The sequence below is a fragment of the Hyperoodon ampullatus genome (assembly GCF_949752795.1).
Source record: "Hyperoodon ampullatus genome assembly, chromosome: 4".
NCBI classification, from domain to species: domain Eukaryota; kingdom Metazoa; phylum Chordata; class Mammalia; order Artiodactyla; family Ziphiidae; genus Hyperoodon; species Hyperoodon ampullatus.
The window spans coordinates 23,583,429-23,609,560 of record NC_136917.1 but is presented as its reverse complement, the minus strand read 5'-3'; the positions used below and the strand labels follow the sequence as shown (position 1 = coordinate 23,609,560).

At 38.8% G+C, this 26,132-nt stretch overlaps 1 protein-coding gene across 3 annotated transcripts in view; it reads left to right on the top strand.

Annotated features, from left to right (window-relative positions):
* Window positions 1-26,132, top strand: part of NSD1 (nuclear receptor binding SET domain protein 1) — a gene marked incomplete at its 5' end in the record, with an annotated part of 125,826 nt that overhangs the window by 55,720 nt on the left and 43,974 nt on the right. For all 3 annotated transcript variants that reach the window (XM_079702501.1, XM_079702500.1, XM_079702499.1), the window contains 5 exons: window positions 572-3,143; window positions 16,086-16,210; window positions 17,979-18,249; window positions 19,567-19,676; window positions 24,350-24,425. In XM_079702501.1, the coding sequence (XP_079558627.1) occupies window positions 572-3,143; window positions 16,086-16,210; window positions 17,979-18,249; window positions 19,567-19,676; window positions 24,350-24,425 (3,154 nt within the window). The remainder of the gene's footprint in view (window positions 1-571; window positions 3,144-16,085; window positions 16,211-17,978; window positions 18,250-19,566; window positions 19,677-24,349; window positions 24,426-26,132) is intronic.

Below are 26,132 nucleotides of genomic sequence, written 5' to 3'. Positions count from 1 at the left end.
AAGAATCTTGATTAGCCAAGGGCCTGGTGATAACCAGAGTTCCAAATTTCATTTCTTCTAGGGCAGGTCTGACTTACTCATTTCTCCAGTCCTAGTTTTTCCACATGCATCTCCTTTCTTTAGCCTTTTGCTTTCTCTTTTATGTAACTGAGCAAGTGCTTGGCCTTCATAAATCAGGAAGGAAATCTTTATTCTAAGGTTGGAGGGGTAAGTAGGAGTGGTCTGGTTATTCCTTGATTTAGTAATATAATGTTGATTAGTAATGTAATGTTGCAGTCTAATGTATGGTCCACTCTTTTGTGCTTTTAATGGTAAGGGGAGTGGAGGGTTTATGGGATCAATCTTTCTCCAATGATAGATCTTCGTGGTAGAAGTAGTGTTGAGGAATCCCCATTAGCTAAGTTCTGGGTGAACTGTGGGTGTTAACCACCTGGCTGTCCCATAAAAGAGCCTTGAAGAAGCACAACAAGGCTTGGAAAAGCTTCTGATTTGAGAGGTGTTCACTGATCATCTCCCTGTTTCCCCTTCTATTTCTTAGACTAGTGATAATCTTTTTCTCTTTAAATTTAAGGTTCCTCAGAAAATTTTGAGTAAATGGGAAGCCAGTGTTGGTCTTGCTGAGCAGTATGATGTTCCCAAAGGGTCGAAGAACCGAAAATGTGTCACCAGTTCACTCAAGTTGGACAGTGAGGAGGATATGCCGTTTGAGGACTGTACAAATGACCCTGAATCAGAACATGACCTGTTGCTTAATGGCTGCTTGAAATCTCTGGCTTTTGACTCTGAACATTCTGCAGATGAGAAGGAAAAACCTTGTGCTAAGTCTCTAGCCAGAAAGAGCTCTGATAATCCAAAAAGGACTAGTGTGAAAAAGGGCCACATGCAATTTGAAGCACATAAGGAAGAACGGAGGGGAAAGATTACAGAGAACCTTGGCCTAAACTTTATTTCTGGGGATGTGTCTGATAAGCAGGCCTCTAATGAACTTTCCCGGATAGCAAACAGCCTCACAGGGCCCAGCTCTGCCCCAGGAAGTTTCCTATTTTCTTCTTGTGCAAAAAACACTGCAAAGAAAGAATTTGAGACTTCAAATTGTGACTCTTTACTGGGCTTGTCTGAGGGTGCCTTGCTCTCTAAACGTTCTGGGGAGAAGAAGAAACTCCAGCGAGGTCTGGTGTGTAGTTCAAAAGTGCAGCTCTGCTATATTGGAGCAGGTGATGAAGAAAAGCGAAGCGATTCCATTAGTATCTGTACCACTTCTGATGATGATGGAAGCAGTGATCTGGATCCCATAGATCATAGTTCAGAGTCTGATAACAGTGTCCTTGAAATTGCAGATGCTTTCGATAGAACAGAGAACATGTTACCTGTGCAGAAAAATGAAAAGGTAAAGTATTCTAGGTATCCTGCCACAAACACTAAGGTAAAAGCAAAGCAGAAGACCCTCATTACTAACTCACACGCAGACCACTTGATGGATTGTACCAAGACAGTAGAGCCTGGAACTGAGACGTCTCAGGTTAATCCCTCTGATCTTAAAGTATCAACTCTTGTCCGAAAACCCCAATCAGATTTTAGAAATGATGGTCTTTCTCCAAAATTTAACACACCATCAAGCATTTCCAGTGAGAACTCAGTAATAAAAGGTGGGGCTACAAATCAAGCTCTGTTACATTCGAAAAGCAAACAGCCCAAGATCCGAAGTATCAAGTGCAAACATAAAGAAAACCCAGTTGTAGTAGAACCGCCTGTTGCAGATGAGGACTGCAGTTTGAAATGCTGCTCTTCTGATACCAAAGGCTCTCCTTTGGCCAGCATTTCCAAAAGTGGGAAAGTGGATGGGCTAAAACTACTGAGCAACATGCATGAGAAAACCAGGGATTCGAGTGACATAGAAACAGCAGTGGTGAAACACGTTCTGTCAGAGTTGAAAGAACTCTCTTATAGATCCTTAAGTGAAGATGTCAGTGACTCCGGAATGTCAAAGCCATCAAAACCATTACTTTTTTCTTCTGCCTCTGGTCAGAATCATATACCTATTGAACCAGACTACAAATTCAGTACATTACTAATGATGTTGAAAGATATGCATGATAGTAAGACCAAGGAGCAACGGTTAATGACTGCTCAGAACTTGGTCTCTTATCGGAGTCCTGGTCTTGGGGACTGTTCTACCAGTAGTCCTGTGGGGGCTTCTAAGGTCTTGGTTTCAGGAGGTTCCACTCACAATTCAGAAAAAAATGGAGATGGCACTCAGGATCCAGTCCGTCCTAGCCCTGGTGGGGGTGACTCTGCACTGTCTGGGGAGTTATCTACCTCCCTACCTGGCTTGGTGTCCGATAAAAGAGACCTCCCTGCTTCTGGCAAAAATCGTTCAAACTGTATTACTAGGCGCAACTGTGGTCGATCAAAGCCATCCAAATTACGAGATGGTTTTTCAACCCAGATGGGAAAGAACACAGTGAACCGTAAAGCCTTAAAGACAGAGCGCAAAAGAAAACTGAACCAGCTTCCAGCTGTGACTCTTGAGGCTGCACTGCAGGGAGACAGAGAGAGTAGGGGTTCAGAGAATAGCTCCTCCAGAGGTGAGGCAGAAGACCCTGGTAAAGAAGAACCCCTTCAATTAATGGGCCATTTAACAAGTGAAGATGGTACCCATTTTTCCAGTGTTAATTTTGATAATAAAGTCAACCAGTCTGACCCTGATAAAGTTCCTGAAAAAGACCCCTCTTTTGAAAACAGAAAAGGGACAGAGCTGGAGTCTGAAATGATTAGTGAGAATGATGAACCCACTAGTGTAAATCAAGTGGTGCCTAAAAAGCGGTGGCAGCGTTTAAACCAAAGGCGCACTAAACCTCGTAAGCGCACTAACAGATTTAGGGAGAAAGAAAACTCTGAGGGTGCCTTTGGGGTCTTGCTTCCTGCTGACCCTGTAAAGAAGGGAGATGAGTTCCCAGAACAGAGACCTCCTCCTTCGACGAACATACTAGAGGATGCACTGACAGATCCAAATCATGCCGACTGCTTAGATTCAGCTGGGCCACGGTTGAAAGTTTGTGATAAATCCAATGCCAGCAATGAAGAGGTGGAAAAGGAGCCAGGAATTCCCAGTTTGACCCCTCAGCCTGAGCTCCCTGAACCAGGTAAGGACTCCTGACTGTGAAAGAAAGGGACTAGAGGAAGTGATGATAATGATACCCTTCTGAAGTTGGTCTGTTTTCATGGAAGGCCTAAGTGTAAGTTGGGAGGGAAGGATTATCACTTGAAGTGAAGAAAGGACTTTATGTAGAAGGGTCTGAATTTTGAGGACCAGGTTTCCGTATACTTTTAGAAATTGTTTTACCAAGAAGCTCTTTTTTTCTTTTGCTCTTAGTAAGTCTCAAGAATATTTTGTTCCTGCTCCCCATTTCCTACCTTTTTAAATCTGTGAACTTTTGGGGACTCAGTTTGGTATTGTAAGTATTTGAGAGGCTCTGAGCCTAAGACTAAAATCTAGTTAGTTTACAGAAAGCAAATAGATTTTATTGAACGTCAGGCTCTCTTGGACTACAACTTAAGGAAGGTCCTCCTGTTATGTAGACAAAGGGGACGTGCTTTTGAAAAAATGTAAGTGTTCTGTAGTACTTATTTGAAGGCCTTAGATGTCTTGCATCCCTTCTGGAATGAGGTTTGAGAATACATTTTTAAAAATCTGAAGTACCAGGGTATCCTTCCTTAGCAGCAGAAGGAAAGCAGCAGGAGTCTTTCAAAATATAATATTATACAATATTGTTATTGAGGATAAAACTGACTTTCCTTAAACATAAGTTTTCAATGTTGTTTACCATAGTAGATTCTAACAGCTTTATTGAAACATAGTTCACTGACCATAAAATTCACCTGTTGAAAGTTTATACTTCAGTGGTTTTTTAGTATACTCAGAGACTTGTGCATCCATAAACATGATTAATTTTGGAACATTTGCATCACCCCAGAAGGAAACCTTGTACCCTTTATCAATCTCCCTTCATTTCTCTCCAATCTATAGATTTGCCTGTTCTGTACATTTCATGTAAATGGAATCATACAATATGTGATACTTTTTTTTTTTTTTTTACTTAGCATGTGTATCAATGCTTTATTTTTATTGTGGTAAAAAACACATGAATTCACCCTCTGAACAAGTTTAAAGTGTATATTACAGTATTAACTGTATGCACATTGTTGTATAACACCATTTATTGAAGAGACTATCTTTTCCGCATTGTATAGTCTTAGCACCCTTGTCAAAGATAATTTGACCATACATGTAAGGGTTCGTTTCTGGGCTCTCTATTTTGTTCCATTATCCATATGTTTGTCTTTATGGTAATATCATATTGTTTTTTTCATTTTTAATTACATTTATTTATTTATTTATTTAATTTTTTTGGCTGTGTTGGGTCTTTGTTGCTGCGCGCAGGCTTTTCTCTAGTTGCGGCAAGCAGGGGCTACTCTTCGTTGTGGTGCATGGGCTTCTCATTGGGTGGCTTCTCTTGTTGCAGAGCATGGGCTCTAGGCGCATAGGCTTCAGTAGTTGTGGCACTTGGGCTCAGTAGTTGTGGCTTGCAGGCTCTAGAGTGCAGTCTCAGTAGTTGTGGCACATGGGCTTAGTTGCTCCGTGGCATGTGGGATCCTCCCGGACCGGGGCACGAACTTAAGTGCTGCTGTTGAACTCAGTTTGCTAATTTGGTGAGAATTTTTGCATAAGTGTTCATAAGGGATATTGGTATGTCTTTATTTTTTATTTTTAATTTTTTTTAGCGTGTATTTGTCTGGCTCCCCCCTCTTCCATTTTTTGGAAGAGTTTGAGAAGGCTCGGCATTAATTCTTATTTAAATGCTTGGTAGAATTCTCTAGTGGAGGCATCTGATCCTGGGGCTCTTCTTTCTTGGGAAGTTTTTGATGACTGATTTAATCTCCTTACTACAGGTTTTCTGTTTCTTCATGATTGAGTCTGGGTGGATTGCATGTTTCTAGAAATTTATCCAACTCTTGTAGGTTATCCAATTTGTTAGCGTATAATTGTTCATAGTAGTCTCTTAAAATTCTGTTTCTGTGGCTTCCATTGAAATGTCTTCTCTAATTTCTGGTTTTCATTATTTGTGTCTCTCTCGCTCTCTCCATCTAGCTAAAGGCTTGTCAATTTTGTTGATCTTTTTTTTTTTTTTGCGGTACGCGGGCCTCTCACTGTTGTGGCCTCTCCCACCGCAGAGCACAGGCTCCGGACGAGCAGGCTCAGCGGCCATGGCTCACGGGCCCAGCCGCTCTGCGGCATGTGGGATCTTCCCGGACCAGGGCACGAACCTGTGTCCCCTGCATCGGCAGGCGGACTCTCAACCACTGCGCCACCAGGGAAGCCCAATTTTGTTGATCTTTAAAAAACAAACTCTTAGTTTTGTTTGTATTTTTTTAAAATTCTCTATTTTGTTTATTTCTGCACTGATATTTATTACTTCTTTCCCTTTGCAAATAAACTTTGTGCTTATTCTTTTTCTTATTCCTTGAGTGTAAAGTTAGGTTGTTGATTTGAGATCTTTCTTTTTTCTTTATGTATGTACTTCGTGCTGTAAACTTCCCTTTTAGTACTTCTTTTTGCTACATCCCATAAGTTTTAGTATATTGTGTTATTGTTTCCATTTGTCTCAGAGTATGTTCTAATTTGAGGGAGGAGATTTCTTCTCTGACCAATTTGTTGTTCAAGAGTGTTAATTTCCACATATTTGTGAATTTTTTATTTCCCAACTGCTCTTCATTTTTAATTTCATTCCATTGTGATTGGAAAAGATACTTGGTATGATTTCAGTATTTTTAAATTTGTTAAGACTTGTTTTGTGATCTATTATGTGATCTGTCTTGGAAAATGTTCCCTGTGTGTTAGAGAAGAATGGGTATTCTGCTGCTATAAGGTTGAGTGTTCTGTATTTGACTGTTAGGTCAGGTTGGTCTACAGTGATGTTCAAGTTCTCTGTTTTTCCTGTTGATCTTCTGTCTGGTTGTTCTCTTCATTATTGAAAGTGGAGTATTAAACTCTTTTTTAAACATATTTATTTATTTATTTATTTATTTATTTAGGTCACACCAGGTCTTAGTTGTGGCTCACGGGCTCCTTAGTTGTGGCATGGGAACTCTTAGTTGCAGCATGCATATGGGATCTAGTTCCCTGACCAGGGATCGAACCTGGGCCCCCTGCATCGAGAGCGTGGAGTCTTAGCCACTGTTTCACCAGAGAAGTCCCTAAACTCTACTGTTATTGTTTTACTCTGTTTCTCCTGTCATTTCTGTTAGTGTTTGCTTCATATATTTGTGTGTTCTGATGTTACATACATATTTATTTTTGATTGTTTATGATTGTTATCTTTTAAAATATGTTTATAATTGTTTATTTTCCTGGTAAATTGATTCTTTTATCATTATATAATGTCCTTATTTGCCTCTACAGATAGTATTGGCTCAAGTCTATTTTTTCCAATTATGGCTACCTCTGCTCTCGTTTGCATGTAATATCCTTCATCCTTTTGGTTTCAGTCTACATATGTCTTTACATCTAAGGTGATGTTACCTTGTAGAACGAATATAGTTGCATCTTGTTTTTTTCAGTCCATTTAGCCACGCTATGTCTTTTGATTGAGCAGTTTAACCCATTTACATTCAAGGAAATTATTGACAGGGAAGGACTTACTGCCATTTTAATTGTTTTCTGTTTTGCAGCTGATTTGTCCCTCTGTCTCTCTTGCAGCCCTCCTTTGTATGTCTTTGATTTTTTTATATTGATATACTTTGATTTCTTTCTGATTTTATCTTCTGTAGGCATTTTCTTTGTGGTTACCATGGGGCTTACATAAAACATTTTATAGTTATAGCAAACTGTTTGGAGCTGGTAACAATGTAACTTCAATTGTGTACAAAAACTCTACTCTTTTACATCTCCCCATTCCCACTTTGTTACTGATGTCACAAATTACGTGTATTCATTAACATAGTTTTATAATTATAGTTATTATGTTTTTGTCTTTTAAATTCAATACCAGACTTAAAAGTGCTTTATATGCCACCATTATAGAATTAAAGTACTGTATTGGTCTATATATTTACCTTTATCAGCTATTTTTATTTTTATTTTTTTTTTTTTTTTTTTTTTTTTTTTTTTTTTTTTGCGGTACGCGGGCCTCTCACCGCTGTGGCCTCTCCCGTTGCGGAGCACAGGCTCCGGACGCGCAGGCTCAGCGGCCATGGCTCACGGGCCCAGCCGCTCCGCGGCATATGGGATCCTCCCAGACCGGGGCACGAACCCGTATCCCCTGCATCAGCAGGCGGACTCTCAACCACTGCGCCACCAGGGAGGCCCAGCTATTTTTATTTTACATGCCTTGGTGTTGCTGCCTAATGGCCTTTTTTTTTTTTTTTTTTTTTTTTTGCGGTTCGCGGGCCTCTCACTGCTATGGCCTCTCCCATTGCAGAGCACAGGCTCCGGACACGTAGGCTCAGCGGCCATGGCCCACGGGCCCAGCTGCTCTATGGCATGTGGGATCCTCCCGGACCAGGGCACGAACCCGTGTCCCCTGCATCGGCAGGCGGACCCTCAACCACTGCACCACCAGGGAAGCCCCCCAATGGCCTTTTGTTTCAACTTTTAGGACTCCCTTCAGCATTTTTTTGTAAAGCAGATCTAGTGGTTATGAACTCAGCTTTTGTTTTACATTTTTTTAAAAAAGTATTTATTTAATTTATAGTTTTGGCTGTGTCAGGTCCTTTTTTTAAAAAAGTTAATTTATTTTATTTTTTGGCTGCTCTGGGTCTTTGTTGCTGTGCGCAGGCTTTCTCTAGTTGCAGCGAGCGGGGGCTACTCTTCGTTGCGGTGCACAGGCTTATTGCAGTGGCTTCTCTTGTTGCAGAGCATGGGCTCTAGGTATGCGGGCTTCAGTAGTTGTGGCACGTGGGCTCAGTGGTTGTGGCACGTGGGCTCAGTAGTTGTGGCACACGGGCTTAGTTGCTCCATGGCATGTGGGATCTTCCCTCACCAGGGCTTGAACCAATGTCCCCTGCAGTGGCAGGTGGATTCTTAACCACTGTGCCACCAGGGAAGTTTGTGTCAGGTCTTAGTTGTGGCATGCAGGGTCTTTGTTGAGACATGTGAGATCTTTAGTTGTGGCACTCAGGCTCTTCATTGTGGCACCAGACTTCTCTCTAGTTGTGGTGTGTGGGTTTTCTCTCTCCAGTTGTGGTGCGTGGGCTCTGTAGTTGTGGCACACGGGCTCTCTCGTTGAGGTGCTTGAGCTCAGTAGTTGTTACGCTTGGGCTTAGTTGCCCTGCAGTATGTGGGATCCTAGTTCCCTGACCAGGGGTCGAACCTGTGTCCCTTGCATTGGAAGGCGGATTCTTTACCACTGGACCACCAGGGATGTCCCAGCTTTTGTTTTAGAAAATTCATTTCATCTTCATTTTTGAAGGACAGTTTTCCAGATTAGTAATCTTGGTTGGAAGTTTTAAATTTCAGCACTTTGAATATATCATGCCACTCTCTTCTGGCCCGTAAGGTTTCCACTGATAATCTAATGTGAGTTCCCTTGTCCTTGACTAGTTGCTTTTCTCACTTCTTTCAAGATTCTCTTTGTTTTTGTCTTTTGATAATTTGATTATAATGTGTCTCACCGTGGGCCTCTTTGAGTTCATTCTGGCTGGAGATCTTCAGCTTCTGATATGGGATGCCCCATTTCCTTTTTCAGATTTGGGAAAATTTTGACCATAATTTATTCAAATTCTCTCCTCCTTTTGGAACTCTCATAATGTGTGTATTGGTTTGCTTCATTCTTTTTTCTTCTCTGACTTGATAATTTCAAATGACTTGTGTTTGAGTTTGCTGATCCTGTCCTATACTTAAGTCTGTTGTTTAATCTCTCTATTGAAATTTTCAATTCAGTTATTATGTCCTTTAGCTCCAGAATTTGTTTGGTTCCTTTTTATAGTTTCTGTCTTGTTGATACTCTCAGTTGTTCATGTTACTGTTTTCATGGTTTCTTATAGTTATCCGTGTTTTCTTGTAGATCATTGAGCTTCCTTAATACAATTATTTTGAATTCTTTCCCATAATTCATAGATCTCTGTTAGTTTCTGGAGATTTATTTTGATCCTTTGGGCCATGTTTCCTAGTTTCTTCATGTACTTCATGAGTTTTTTCCCCTGAATTTTTTGGGTTTTGTCTTTGTTTTGGGCCGTGCCGCGCAGCATGCAGGAATCTTAGTTCAACCAGGGATTGAACTCATGTCCCCTGTAGTGGAAGCTCGGAGTCTCAACCACTGAACCACCAGGGAAGTCCCCTTCCCCTGAGTTTTATGAGTTTGACACTGGCTTCATACAGGGGAAGACTCACCAATCAGCTTGGCTAGAGATTCTGGGGACCTCTGGAACCTTTTTTGGAGGATGGGCTTCTCTGGGCTTGTGTGTGTAATTTCCTAATTGTGTAATTTCCTAATTAGAGAGGTTTGTCCATTTCTTTTTCAGGAGCTCATAATCTCTTGCTTCTTCTAGTGTTTTTCTGCAGTACTGCAGGTTAGCCATTGCTACTGCAACAAGCTTTCTCACTCTCTTTAATTCTCAGTGGTGCCTAGGTATCTGAAGCATGTTTGGCTCTCTGTCAGCTCCCAGAAGCCGGCAAAACAGATACTAGTCCCTTGGGCAGTTTTCTAAAAATCTGGATTGCCAAATGCTCCCTTCTTTCCCTCCCTTTGTAGAGAGAAGCCAAGAGTTGAGTGCCTTCTCCCAATCTTACCAAGCCCTGCTGGCCTCCATCTGTGTCACTACAGGCCCTCTGGTTCCACAACATGCTGCCCACTCTTTCATTTGTTTTCAGTGCCCCCAGGAGTCCAAACTGTGTGGCTTTTGTTTGTGCTCCCAGTCAGGTTAGACAGAAACCGGCCCCTTGGGCAGCCCTATGAAAAGCTGGAATGTTGAACATCCCCACCTCCACTCCCCAGCTTTGAGGGGGAGCTCAGCTGTGCTTGCTTTCTGAGTGGCAATCTCAGATAAAGTGAATTGGCTCTTGTAATCCATTTCAGTGCTGTTGTTCTTGGCTTTGCACCTGCCCTGGAGTATTGTAACTTCTTAACTGATTTCTAGAGTACTCATAAAGGTATTTTGATGCATATATTGTTAGTTTGGTATCTCTGTGAGGGAAATAATGTGGGAACTTTCTATTCTGCCAGCTTGCTGTTGTCTGCTCTTGCTTCATGCCTTTTTAATGCCAAATAATATTCCAGTGTACAAATAAGCCATGTTTTATTTATTCTTTCATCAACTGATCAACATTTGGATTGTTTTTACTTTTTGACCTTTATGAATAATGCTGTTATGAACATTCGTGTGCAGTGTTTTGTGTGGATGTGTTTTTATTTTTACTGTACACCTAGGAGTGGAATTCCTGGGTCATTTGGTAATTATATGTATAAGTTTTGAGGAACTGCCAGAATGTTCAGTAGTTGTGGCACGTGGGCTCAGAAGTTGTGGTGCTCATGCTTAGTTGCTCCACGGCATGTGGGATCTTCCCAGACCAGGGATCGAACCCGTGCCCCCTGCATTGGCAGGCGGATTCTTTTTGTTTGTTTGTTTGTTTGTTTTGTTTTGTTTGAGGTACATGGGCCTCTCACTGTTGTGGCCTCTTTCGTTGTGGAGCAACAGGCTCCGGACGCGCAGGCTCAGCGGCCATGGCTCACGGGCCCAGCCGCTCCGCGGCATGTGGGATCTTCCCGGACCGGGGCACGAACCCATGTCCCCTGCATCGGCAGGTGGACTTTCAACAACTGCGCCACCAGGGGAGCCCTGCAGGCGGATTCTTAATCACTGCGCCACCAGGGTAGTCCCCTTTGCTTGTTTTTTAATTGGGCTATTTGTCTTTTTATTATTGAATTGTAAGAATTCTTTACATGGTCTAGATATAAGTCCATTATTAGATATGATTTGCATATACTTTCTCCTGTTTTGTGGGTTTACCTTTTATATTCTTGATTATATATTTTGAAGCCCAAAAGTTCTTAATTTTTTTTAAAATTTATTTATTTATTTAGGGCTGTGTTGGGTCTTCGTTTCTGTGCGAGGGCTTTCTCTAGTTGTGGCAAGCGGGGGCCACTCTTCATCGCGGTGCACGGGCCTCTCACTATTGCAGCCTCTCCTGTTGCAGAGCACAGGCTCCAGACGTGCAGGCTCAGTAGTTGTGGCTCACGGGCCCAGCTGCTCCGTGGCATGTGGGATCTTCTCAGACCAGGGCTCGAACCCGTGTCCCCTGCATTAGCAGGCAGATTCTCAACCACTGCGCCACCAGGGAAGCCCCAAAAGTTCTTAATTTTGATGAAGTCTGGTTTGTCTGTTTTTTCTTTGGTTCCTTGTGCTTTTGGTGTCATACCTAAGTACCCATTGCCTAATCCAGTTGTCTAAGCACCATTTGTAGAAAAGGGTATTCTTTCACCATTGAATGGTCATGGCACCCTGTTTGAAAATCTTTTGACCATAAATGTGATGGTTTATTTCTGGGCTCTCAGTTATTTTTTATTGATATGTATGTGTGTCTTTATGCCAGTACCACAAAGTCTTAATCTTTGTAGTAATTAATTATTGTAGCTTTGAAATCAGAAAGTGCGAGTCCTCCAACTTCATCTTTTTTCAAGATTGTTTCGGCTTTGCATTTCTGTATTTCTTTTAGGAGTTTCTTATCTTTTCTGCCAAAAAGCCAGCTGGAATTTAGATAGGGGTTGTGCTGAATCTGTAGGTCAGTTTGGGCAGTGTTGGCACTGTAACAATGTTAAGTTTTCCAAACTATGAACAAGGGATGGCTCTTCATTAATTTAGGCTGTCTTTGATCTTTTTCAACAACGTTTTGTAGTTTTCAGTGTAGAAGTCTTGCACTTCTTTTGTTCATTTTATTCCTAAGTATTTTAACCTTTTTCGACACTATTATAAATAAAATTGTTCTCTTAATTTCATTTTTGGATTTCCCATTGCTAGTATATAGAAATACAGTTGATTTTTATATATTGATCTTATGTGTTGCAACCTTGTTGAACTCGTATTTTAGCTCTAACCATTTTATTGTGAATTCCTTAGGATTTCCTATGTGCATGATCACACCATCAGCCAAAAGAGATAGTTTTACTTCATCCTTTCTAATCTGGATGCCTTTTATTTCTTTTTCTTGCCTGATTGCCCTAGCTAGATCCTTCAGTTCATTGTTGAGGCTAAGTAGAGTAAACAGTCATCCTTGTGTTGCTCCTGATCTTAGGGGGAAAGCAGCTGGTTTTTAACCATTTAACTATGATTTTGATAGGTGGCCTTTCAGGTTGAGAAAGTTCCCTTCTGTACCAGTTTGTTTAGTTTTTCAGATGTTTTTTCTATGTCTATTGAGATGATTATTCCTGTTTATTCTATTAACATGTATATATTAATTTACAGTTTTCTTATGGGGGCTTGAATTTTCCTGGCCCATCAGGCTGCAAATCCACAGGAGGACCAAGTCACAATTTCTCAAGGACTTGTTCTCACTCCTGCTCCCCTTTTACTTTGTGCTGAGGCACCTTTCCTTGTGGTCTCCTGGGGGTTGTGACATGGTTTACTTCTGTTTCACCGTAACTCTGAGGATAGAGCCCTTTGAGGCCAAAGTTTAGTCTCTGTTAAACTTCCGCCTCCTAACAGGATGGCCAAAAAGCCCTCAGGACAAAATCAGTTTCAGGGCTCTACTTGTTTCCCTGGGTTATTACTTTCCATTAGTTTTTGGTTTGTAGTTCTTTACAATTTTGTCAGTTTTTTGCTTCTTTTAAGGTGGTTTTTAATTTTTTTTTAATAAATAAATTTATTTATTTATTTATGGCTGCATTGGGTCTTCGTTGCTGTGCGTGGGCTTTCTCTAGTTGTGGTGAGCAGGGGCTAATCTTCGTTGTGGTGTGCTGGCTTCTCATTGCAGTGGCTTCTCTTGTTGTGGAGCATGAGGTCTAGGTGCACGGGCTTCAGTAGTTGTGGCACATGGGTTCAGTAGTTGTGGCTCACGGGCTCTAGAGCGCAGGCTCAGTAGTTGTGGTGCACAGGCTTAGTTAATCCACGGCATGTGAGATCTTCCTGGACCAGGGCTCAAACCCATGTCCCCTGCATTGGCAGGCGGATTCTTAACCACTGCGCCACCAGGAAGTCCCTAAGGTGGTTTTTTAAAGACTTTATACAGCATTTTTATTTGCTTTCAACAGGAAATTTGGGCTGAGTAACCATTATTATGAAGAGTTGTTTGGGTTTTTGCCTTTTTTCCCCCACCTTAAGTTCTTTTGCCTCTGAGGTCCCAGAACTAGGGGAGTAGGGGTATGACAGGGGCTAATACGCTGTATGGGCAGAGTGATGTTGCTGTTAGTACCCTCGTTTTCTGGGAAACATCACTGTTTTGAAGAAAAGAAGAAAACTTACTCAAGGTATAATTTACATACCACAAAGTTCACACACTTTAAGTGTTCAACAAATGTTTTTCAGTATATTTACTGAGTTCTGCATCCATCCCCATAAATCAGTTTTAGAATATTACACCACTCCCTTAAGATCATGCTATCTCATTTATAGTTAGTCCCAGGCAACCACTAGTCTACTCTATCTCTGTAGATTTGCTTTTTCTGGGCGTTTCATATTAATGTAACCATACAATGTGTGATCTTTTGTGTCTTGGTCTTTTCAGTTAGCATAATGTGTCTGTGGTTTATTTATATCATGGCATGTGGCAGTATCTTGTTCTTTATGGCCATGTGTCCAGCACCATATGAGTTGGTACCCATGTCCCAGATGTCATACTTCTTATTCCCAGGGTCCTCCTCACTTTGCACATCCTATCTTGTACTTCGGGACTCCCATGCTAAGCATGCCTTGTGCCTTTGATACCCCATGTCCTGTGCATCCTGTGCCTGGGCACCCCACCTTTCTCTGCACCCCGTGCAAGAAAATCCCACATCTAGGGTACCCCATGCCTAGAACATCCCACTTTCTGACTCCCTGTGTCTTCGGGACCCTATATTCTGTGCACCTAGCACCTTGGGCACCCTGGCCTCAGACATGGATGGCTCTGCTTACCTGTCCCCTGCTCCCCAACCCTTGCCTTCCTTTAGTTGCGCCCAATGTCTTGGGTTCCCACGCTGACTACCCTGGGTGCTGCATTCCTCCATCCTTAACTGTCCCCAATGCTCTTGAGTCCTTTACCTCAGGCCTAGCACCCTTGGTCCTGGGTATCCTGTGTCAGGGTCTTTAGTTCCTGTGTGCTGGGCCAGACCCTGTAACATATATGAGGTAAGGCAAGAGCTAGGGGTGGGGAATTTTATTTTTATATATATTTATACACACGTGTGTGTGTGTGTGTGTAGAGAGAGGGAGTTTTTATTGTTGAATAGTATTCTAGTGTGTGGATATACCACATGTTACTTATCCACTTATCAGTTGGTGAACATTTGGGGTTGATTCAGCTTTTTGGATATTTTATTATTTATTTATTCATTCATTCATTCATTCATTCATTCATTTATTTATTTGCGGTACGCGGGCCTCTCACTGTTGTGGCCTCTCCCGTTGCGGAGCACAGGCTCTGGCTCCGGACACACAGGCTCAGTGGCCATGGCTCACAGGCCCAGCCGCTCCGCGGCATGTGGGATCCTCCCAGACCGGGGCACAAACCCGCGTCCCCTGCATCAGCAGGCAGACTCTCAACCACTGCGCCACCAGGGAAGCCCTAGATTGGCTTTTTACACTTGGTTATACGCATTTAAGGTTCCTCCATGTCTTTTCATGACTTGATAGCTCATTTCTTTTCAGTGCTGAATAATAATCTATTGTCTGAATGTACCAGAGTGTATTTATCCATTCACCTACATCTTGGTTGCTTCCAAGTTTTGACAGTTTTGAATAAAGCTGCTATAAAATCCATGTTCAGGTTTTTATGTGGTTCTAAGTTTTTACCTCCTTTTACATTAACTTGAAATAAACTAAATGATGTGTTACTACTGTTTACTAATGTGAAATTACAGCAGTTAGAATTAGTAAAAAATTCTTTTCTACATCTTGTCCTAATGAAGCTTTTATGGCTTGTTTCCATATGTGTTAGGGAGTAAAGAGCCTTTGCCAAGCTTGCTGAGCCTGTAACCTTTCCTTTTTGGTCTCTACTTTTGTGTTTCTTTTATTGAGAGAACACCAGTATTGCCACATTCAAATGAGGCAGGAATAGCTTTCTCTGAGGTCATCATATGATGAAATACTCCTGCCCTCTTGAGTAGATTGTATCCTGCGTTCTGTAGGCATTAGGCTCTGTTCCCAAAGAGTTTACAGTATAGTAAAATGATTATAGCATGTTAAGTATATTAAAACTGGGATGAAGTTTTTAGGGAAATTAATAATAGATATTTGTTTCACCATTAATTCAAGGAAAAATGGCATGATACTTTGATCATAAAACATGACAAGAGTTGTTTTTTTGTTTGTTTTTTGTTGTTTTATTTTAAGAAAGTATCCAAAATTCTATATTCTATTTTATCTTTTCTGTCTTTGGCATACATGGCATACATTTTTTTAATGTTATTGATATAATGGTATACATTATTATTAATTATATATTTTTGATGTTTCTAATGTGAAACTCACTATAACCATGATATAAAGTATATGTAAAATGCTTTTGAAATTCATGTGGTAGTGCTGATTAGGTAAATATTCTATCATCTGTTCATCCAATATTCTGCATAGTCCAGAGAGTCCAGAGAGATGTTATTTAAAATGTTAATTCATTGTGGTTTTTATGAATTTACCTGATTTAGAATCCATATTTTAATGTTAGCTTTGTCACTGTAGGACACTAGTTTCAGTTTAATTTCGGATGGGCTGTGTGTGGATAGAGCAACAAAAGTCTCCTTTCTCCCAAATTTTGCATAGGATAAACCATAGCAAATAGCCATAGTGTTTTTGTGAGTTTCCTGTTTCTGTACCTTTGGAAGCACAGAGATAGTTGCATGAAAGCGTTGGGTTTCCCTCTAACTTTTTGGTTAATACTGAACTTGTTTCTCCTCCTTTAGCTGTGCGGTCAGAGAAGAAACGCCTTAGGAAGCCAAGCAAGTGGCTTCTGGAATATACAGAAGAATATGATCAGATATTTGCTCCTAAGAAAAAACAAAAGAAGGTACAGGAACAGGTGCACAAGGTACATTCCACCATTTCAATAACCTTTCATCAGTTCTTTTAGGATACTGCAATTTTCCCTTCAATATCATATTTTATCTTCATGGGACAATAATTTCCTTAACTGGGATCTTGTTTTTCAGTTTTTTATTTCCAGCTTCTGGCACAGTACTTAGCCTGTACTAGTTATACAGGAAATGTAATGAGTCTATGTACTATGTGTGTATAGTGTGTGTATATATAGTATATTTTCCCCCTTTGCTTTCAAAATGTATTTAATGATTTAGGAATATTGTTATGATAAAATGTTTAGTAAAAAATACAGGGTATTAAAAAGAATAGTATGATCCTAATTCTGTAAACAAATGTTATAATACCTTATATGCTTTATTTTAAAATTCAATTTCTTTGAACTCAAAGTATTTTAAAGTAAGTTAGAGATATTTTGATTCCACGCCCCTAAATAACACGCACCTCTACGAAACAATATTTTTCTTCACAACCAATTTATCATGGTCGTATCTATTAAGGTCAGTTTATCTAATAACAAATCCATGTTCAGATTTCCCCAATTATTTCGTAACCGTTACATTTAATTTATCCAAACCAAGATCTAGTCTAGGACTACACATTATATCTGGTTGTTACATTTCTTAAATCACCTTAAATCCAGGACAGTCCCCCCCTTTTCATGACCGTATGTAAGCAATGAGAGCAACACATTTAGAGTATCTGCCTTCTTGATTTGTGTGATTGTGTCTATGTTCCCTTTTAGGTAGTAGTTAATAAGTAACAGTTTGATAGATTCAAGTTAAACATTTTTGGCTAGGTTACATGGTAAGTGTCATATGTTGTATGACATTGGAAGGTATTTAACCTCCAGTAGTTCACCGTGGTGACTAACTGATTTCTCTTTTCAGTTATGTTTTACCTCTTTTGATCAAGCAGCAGTATATGTATAATTACTTTGGCTCCAAGAGAATGTCCTGTTCCCCATCAGCCATTTCCCTGATGTTTTTTAAAAAATATCAATTATAGATCCTTTTCTATATGAATAATTTCATTTGGGGTTACAAAATAGAGATTTTCAGATTTTATTATTTCTTCTACTTATATTATCTGTCAATCTGTCATTTTATAGTACTGAAATACATGAAAGGCATGCATTGCTTTCCCATTAATTTACCAACTCAACTTTGGAAGTTTATTATTAGCTGCTTTTATCGATGATATATTAGGGAATCTTTTTTTCTTTTTTTTAGATTATCACTATGGCTTTAATGAATTTTTATAGCTTCAGTGTATCTCAATCCAACAACATTTTTACCCTTTTAAAAAATTATAGTAAAAAATATATAACATAAAATTTACAACTTTAACCATTTTTTAGTGTACAGTTCTGTGGCATTCAGTACACCCACATTGTTATGCAACCACTACCATTATCACCACTACCCATTAACTTCAGAAATTTTTCATGACCCCAAACTGAAACTCTGTGTCTATTAAAAAATAACTTCCCACTTCCCCATACCTTTAGCCCCTGGCAACTACCATTCTGTTTTCTGTCTCTATGAATTTTACTATTCTAGGTACCTCATATAAGTGGAATCATACAATATTTGTCCTTTTTTGTCTGGCTTATTTCAGTTAGTGTAGTGTTGTCTTCAAGTTTCATCCATTTGTAGCACGTGTTAGAATTTAATTCCTTTATGAGTACATTATTCTTTTTGACACTTAAATTATAATGACTTTGGCCTATGGATTCCTCGTTTATCTTTTGCCCATAGGTAAGTTCCCGCCGTGAAGAGGAAAGCCTTTTAGCCCGGTGTCGATCTAGTGCTCAGAACAAACAGGTGGATGAGAATTCTTTGATTTCAACCAAAGAAGAGCCTCCAGTTCTTGAAAGGGAGGCTCCGTTTTTGGAAGGGCCCTTGGCTCAGTCAGAACTTGGAGGTGGACATGCTGAGTTGCCACAGCTGACCTTGTCTGTGCCTGTGGCTCCGGAAGTCTCTCCACGGCCTGCCCTTGAGTCTGAGGAATTGCTAGTTAAAACACCAGGTAAGATGGGGATGGGTCTCAGTATGTAAGTGGGTATAATTAGAGGAAGCAGGAGATTTTAGTATGTTTTGCTGGAAAGCCAGTAGTGTATTTCTGTACAGCAAACTACCCACTTTGATTCTGGGAAATCCCTAATACTGGCTAATTGGATATAGTTAATGACCATTAATTGGTGTACTGTCAGGAAGACATATGTTTAAAAAACTACTTTCTTTACAGTGTTACTGCTCTTCATGATTATTGATCAACCACAGTGTGAATCAACACCCAGGATAACAGGGTTTTGGGGAGGGGCACTGCATACTAGTGGAGTAAACACATAAAAATTATACTTCAGATACTGACTTTACCAGTCTTTGTGTTACTTGGGAAGTTGTTTAACCTCTGAACTTGTTTCCTCGATGTATAAAATGGAGACTGTGATGCAATGTATAAAGAAATTTACCTGACACATAGCAAGCAGCTGAGTGTGAATACTCCCTTGAAGTTAATTACCAATTTCTTTTCACTTTATCGTTCTGTATAAACATGTCACCTGGTGAGAATTGTATCTAAACTTACTGTCTCTAATTCACCTTCTGACATTTTTCTTTTCTTTCTTTTTTTTTTTTTATATTGGAGTAACCTTCTGACTTGAGTATTGTAGTCAGCCAAGGAAAATTTTGGATGTAACTTTTTTACATTCCCACCAGTAGCTTGTGATGTTATTCTTTAAAAAGGGATCCCAATTGTGCATAATCAAATAAGGTGGAATCAAAAAGAATAATAAAGATAGTTACCACCTCATTGCCCATTATGTGCCAAACTCTGTTATTAGGCTCTTTTATATAATTCATAAGAGCAGTCCTACAAAGCAAACAAGTGTCTTTTACTTATTTAGGAGCAGAACAAGAATTCTAATCCTGGTCTATTTATGTCCAGAATTCAGGCTCTATTTTACCTCACTTCTCCTTTTGTTCTTACCACCAATTGATTGCTCTCAAGGGAGTTTTGCCCTTTTGATTTCTCCCTTAATTCATTTGTGATTTTTAAAAAATGTATCAACATATATGGTCTTTAGTAATTGTGTACACACACACACACACACACACACACACTCTCTGACATAAGAACATCCTCACATTAGTTTGTGTCTGTATTGAGAAATATTTTCTTGTTTTATGTTAACTAGTATTTTAGAATAAATAAATGTTTACCTTGTCCCTCCCCACATGGTGATGAGAAAAAAATATATATATATGTATGTATATAGGTTTTTTAAAAAGTAGCTTCTGCCCAGTTTCTAAATCATCTAATGAAAAGATACATGCATTTCAGGAAATTATGAAAGTAAGCGTCAGAGAAAACCAACTAAGAAACTTCTTGAATCCAATGATTTAGACCCTGGATTTATGCCCAAGAAAGGGGAGCTTGGCCTTACTAAAAAGGTATGTTATTTTAGTCAATTCTAAAATAGGGTTGAATCCAGGAAATAGGGGATTTTAAAATCAAATCTTTTAGTAATTCTTATGACATCAGTGCACATATACATAGAAATTATAGAATGTCAGAGTACACTTGGTAATCTGAGAGATCCTACATTAAGAGGCTGTTTTGCATTTGTACGGACATGTGTATCACTTGATTTTAGATTTTCTTTTCAAGTGAAAATGAGAAAAGCTTTTACAGTTGAGTAAAGTTTGTGTTTGTTGTAATTTCTTTTCTGGGCTCAAAACCTCTTACCTGATTTCTACTTCACTTCTGTCTCTACAAGCCACTAACCTACTCTTATGCCATTGCCCTGTCTGCTCAGCTATAATCCAGGCAGAAACACTTGATCTTCAGTTTTGCAAACTTGGTTTCCATTAGCCAAGAAGGCATCATTAAATTGTAGTTGGAAATAGAAAATGATTTTCTAATTCTATAATGGATGACAACTGGATATTGATTCCTTAGGATACATCCTGCTCTCTTTGTATTTGAGGAGTAACTCAGTGTATATGTTACAAATTCAGTTGTAGGTTGCACAGATTTCCTATTTTAAAAAATTCTTTTCTTTAAAGAAAAAATGCAGATTGTAATCAAATCATAAATAGAGTTTTTGGAATTCTTTCCTTAGCTGTAGCAAAACTTCTATCCTTTAATCCTATATTAAGGCCCCTAGTTTTTGTTAGTCACACATCTGTAAATGTAAAATTTAATGTATTTATGTTTTTATACCTTATTTAAAGAGTCACATTATGTACTTTAGTTCCTTTGTTCTTCTCAAAGCAGTTTTATGACATGGACTTTTTGGTTGTTCTTAGACTCATCTTCTGCCCTCCGGACTCTCTGCAGTTTGTGCAACCTTCAGTGACAATGTGTCTCTAACTCACTATCCTCTCATTGTACCCCACACTCTAGTAAGGCTGTGGTCATCTCCTTTTGCAGTGCTTTCTCTCCTGGATTTATATTATTCAAATCTTAGCCACTGCGCAAGATTGTTGGCAGAGGTAGATGGGAAGGGCCAGGGAAACTGGGATCCAGTTGCACGTTTTGAGTGTGGAAGTGACATTTGCAATCAGATGATAAATTTAATGGTATTGTACAGGGTGAGTCACGGGAGGCTGTTGTCTTACTGCTAGAGGTGAGGTGCTGCAAATGTCATTGAAAGTAAGAATTCAGGAGAGTTAAGTGAATGATCCCCCCCGCCCCTTTATGGAGCTATAATTGGTATATATAAGTTAATGATTTGAAGGAATAAGATGAATTTTGAATCCTCAGTGTTTTTGGGACTGGGTTACTGAAAAAATAGTGTTAATTTGTTTTTTAATAACTGTAAATGGAGTATAACCTTTAAAATTGTATAAAAATTTTTAAAATACAGTGTTAATTTGCATGACCTTGCTCTGCCAAGTGCAGTTTTCTAATCTGAAATTTACCTTGTCGTGTTTGTGGGTTAATTTTTTCCCTAAGGGGATAAAAAGCATGATTTAGTTGATAATTTTAATTTATATAGGCGAAAGTGTCCCAGAACTCTTTGAGATTTAACTTACACCAATAAAATGCACAGATCTTAATTGTTCTGTTTGATGGCTCTAGACAGTTGTATATACCATGTTAAGTACCACCCAAACTAAGTATGCTCTATATCTATCACCCCTGGAAGTTTTCTTGTTCCCCTTTTCACTCAACTCCCCATTCTCATCTCTTTAAGAGGCAAAATTTTCTCACTTCCATTACCATAGATTAGTTTTGCTTGTTCGTGAATGTCGTATATGTTGTTTTGTTTTTGTTAACTGGCTTCCTTTATTCAACACATGTATTTGAGATACATCCACAAGGATGCTATTTCAGTAGCAGTTCAAGTACAATTTGCTTGTCCTTTCTTCTGTTGATGCATATTTGCATTTTTTTTCATTTGAGGGCTATTAATCATGAGGCTGGTATGAATATTCTGAGTCTGTTTGTGTACATGTATTTTCATTTTTCTTGGTGGTGTAAATACTTAGGGGTGGGATTGCTGGCTCATGAATATATCCCTTTTAAAGAAATTGCCAAACACTTCTCCAGAGTGGTTGTACAACTTCACGTTCCCGCCAGTGGTATATCAGAGTTCCAGTTGCTCCACATCTTTAATAGCATTTGGATTGTCAGTCATTTTAAGTTTAGCCATTCTAGTGGATATAAAATGATATCTAATCATGTTTTTAATTTGTATTCCCTAATGATTATTGATTTTGAGCCCCTTAGTATGTGCTTACTGGCCATTCCTATATCTTATCAAACGACTGTTCAAGCACACTTATATTTTTGATTGGGCTGTTCATTGTTTTTATGGTTGCTTTTTTAGGAGTGCCTTTATATTTGGGATACAAATCTTTTGTCAGATATATGTGCTTTAAATGTTTTTTCCCAGTCTGATGCTTGCCTATTCATTTCCTTAGTCTTTCATGAGAAAGAATTTTTTAAAGTTTGTTTTTTCTTTTATGATTTATATTTTGTGTCTATTTCAAGAAATCTTTGCCTCCCACATCAACACAGAGATGTACTTTCTGTGTTTTCTTTTAGGAGTTTTATGGTTTTGATTTATATACAGTTCTTCATTTTTTGAGATGGAGTTTTGAAGTGGATGTTCAGTTGTTTTAGCACCATTAGTTAAAAATCTCTGTTAGCTATCCAGTTCTCTGTCTCTCATATTTTTGGTCTCTTTAAGCATTAGATATAATTAATAACTGTCACTGTTGAATTTCAGCTTTTTTTGGTAGAGAGATAGGCATCATATTTGGTGCTAGAACAAGAGAAAGCCAGAATTATTGGTGATGGCTAGACCTGGACCCTGGAGAAAAGTGACCTCTTTTCTGTTTTAGAAGTGCGTTCTGCTATCTGACGTAGTCAGCTTCACAGTTAAGGTCCTGCTTACTTTGAGGTATATTTTGCCATGAGGTTGAAACCATGATTCAGCTCCATCTTGGGACTACACCATGGGTTACCAGGCAGGCCACACCTTGTCTTTGGATGGATCAATCAGTGGGGTTAGAGGAAGAGGGATTGTCTGTTGAGGTAGTGGTAACTTAAGAGTGCACAGACTTAATGCATATCCTACCAGATTATGCATAAAGTAAGTTACTGGCATCTTTGACATGTCGTCCAAGGCACTTACAGAGTTCTGTGGGTTTTTTAAAAAAATATATTTTATTATTATTATTATCATTATTTTTCAGCTGCACCTTGCGGCATGCGGGATCTTAATAAAAGCACAGAGTCTTAATCACTGGACCACCAGGGAGGTCCCTTTTTATATTCTAAGCAGAGCAGATGGATTTTTATTCATGTAGTGTAGTGTGGGTGTGTGTGTGTGTGCGTGCGTGCGTGTGCATGCTGTTATTTCTATTTTAACTTACGAAATTGTTGACATCAGAAATGAGAATTTTTTCTGTATCATTCTCTGACTGTAGTTTTGGGAACATTCTGATTGTTTTTGCATCACAGCTTTTGGGTGAGTGTTAAACAATGAAGTATAGATCGGTTATCTAAGTAATATAGATGGTAGTTTTCTTTAAATTATGCAGTCTATTTTGTGGGTTTGTCTACTAGTGTTTTGTTCCATTTAACTAGGTACCTAACATTTGCTCCTTCATTTTATTTGACTTCATAAGACTCTGATCTACACTGAACATGAGGAACATTCTTATGATTTATTAATGTATATAATAAGTGTTCAGAAATTCACAGCTGCATTTTATCATGTTTTAATCTCAGACTTTGGGAACTTCATAGCAAGAATAGCATCCATTATATTGACTTTTGTGGCCACTAAATTTTGTTTTACAGTCATGATGAAGAATATTATTCTTGTAGGAGAAGACATTTTCTTGGAATAGAACTAATTCATGCAAGCATTAGTAGTAGAGGAATAAAATGTGTAGTGAATTACTCTTGATGTTTAAGGTTTTTCTTGTTGTTTTTTTGTTTTTGTTTTTGGCCATGCCACCTGGCTTGTGGAATCCTAGTTAGTTCCCTGACCAGGGGCCCTTGGCAGTGAGAGCATGGAGTCCCAACCGCTGGACCGCCAGGGAATCCCCAATGTTAAGTGTTTTGTTTTTAGTTTCTGTGTTGCTTTAATTTATATTAATTTGCAGCAACTTAAATTAGAAAGACTTTCTATGATTCAGAGCTTTTTAATATTTAGAATTCATCAAGTAAATAAGTGTGTGTAAAATCCAGTGGCTGTAAGTATAACATTAAGAAGGAAGATTTTAAATACACGGTGGTGTGGAACAGAATTGAGCTGGTGGGTCTATAAGCACATACTTTTTCTCTTTCTCTCCCACTTTAATTAGAGCAGTGTTCTATATCTGCTTTATATATAGGCAGTCTCTGAGTAAGCCAGTCGTTGTCCGTAGTCCCCCCACCGGAGTATGTGGTGGTTTTGAGTTTTAGAGCATGAAAAAACCCCAAATCTGATGCTTTTCCCCACAAAGTCTCTGTTCAACCCTTTACTATTATACTGTTCCTTTAGTTGTTAAAAACAGCCAAGATTCTGTATCTTTGGCAATAGACAGTTCAGCTTTTGGCACATAGTATAAAGGGTTTGTTTTCTATTCCTTTGTAAAACATGATGCATTTTACTTATTTGTAGTGTTATGAAGCTGGTCACTTGGAGAATGACATTACTGAATCATGTGCTGCATCTCGTTCTAAAGAGTTTGGTGGAGGTGAGTGTTTTTGAGATTTAAGAACTGTATTGCAAAAATAAGTGTGAAGTACCCTGTCAGTTAACTAGAAAAGTTACTAAGCAGGACTAGTAAGGTTGCAAGTTCTAAGACTTGTTTGTCCAATATATGCTTCCTAAAACTACGTATGACACTAGAAAATTGTATTGATTCATTTCCAACTTTATACTGAAATTAGTTAAATGGAATTAGAATTATATTAGTGTTAAGGAAATGTTGGGAACAATAAAGAAAAATCAGCTCCTTAATTTTCTTATTAGATAATTCTCCATACTGCATCATTACTTTCTTGGCTTTGATTCCTGTAGGACAGAAAATACAGAATTTGAGTTGAGGGGGAAATTGCAAATCATCTTAAACAAGTCTTTTGTATTCTTACTTTCTTATATCACACCTGTGACCTTTGGTCAATGAACATATGCTTGAAAAAGAGAGCTTACATTTGAGCCTAGTCTATTATGGTTGCTTTCAAAGGCCTTGAGAATCTTCTAGATTAAATTGGAATCTGTTTCCTGGAACCTCTGCTTGGTCATCTTATTTCTGCCCACAGCAGGAATGGGCAGCCCTTCATTCAATAACAGATAAAATAATCATAGTTTAAGTATCTACTCTACCAGTTTCTTTGCATAAGGACTGTTACCTCTGATGAACCTAAAGCATTACAACAAGTTAGGATATTATTCACATTGTCCCTGTTTTGTAGAATAAGCATGAAGATGAAAAAGGTTGGAAGGATTGGGGAACTATATCCAGACGTGACCAAATTTATTGCCACACTACTGTCTCATTATCCACCCTGTGTTTCTCCATACCAATTCTTTCTATCCCTTTGATCATTTTGTCTACCTATGCCATTTATTGATTGGTGTCATTCCTGAAATATTAGCTTAGATTTGAGCACGCTGCATCAGATATGATCTATCAGCAAAGGGTATTATGGGGAGATTATATTTTATGTGGTCTTAAATGTACACTTCTTTGAATGTGATCTGTGATTACTAAGTTTTTTAGCAAGTAAATTAAGCAATATGTTATTTTAACCCTGTATGTAGTTATAATATAGGTTGATCAACTTGTTTGCTTGATTTAAAAAAAAAAAAAACTGCTTTCAAAATAGTATCAGCTCTTTCCCTATACATTTGTACTTTAGTTTTCTGTAAAACCTACAACCTGCACTTTATCCTCTGTAAATTTCATCTAAACGTGTCAACTTGTGAGAATTTTGAAGCTTTATTCTGCCACCATATTAACTCTTCCCTTTTAGTCTTAGGCTGTCAGCAGCTTTGATAGCAGAGCTTCTCCATCTCGATCAGGCAGATCAAGAAGAGAGCCCTAAAGCAGTCTTCCAAAGTATTTGATACCTAGCTTAAATATCCTGGAACATTTTACAAAATATCTCTTTAAAGATTCCTCTTAATGTTTCTATAACAAAGAGTTGAAATATGTATAATAAAAAATGAGTGAGAGACTAAATTCCATTTTCTAAATATGTCAAGATTAGGCATTCATATTCAAGGTTATAGTACCGCTGCATGAATATCCTTTTTTTTTTTTAATTAAAAAAACCCGTTTATTTGTTTATTTATTTTTGGCTGTGTTGGGTCTTCGTTGCTGCGCGCGGGCTTTCTCTAGTTGTGGTGAGCGGGGGCTGTTCTTCTTTGTGGTGCGCAGGCTTCTCATCGCGGTGGC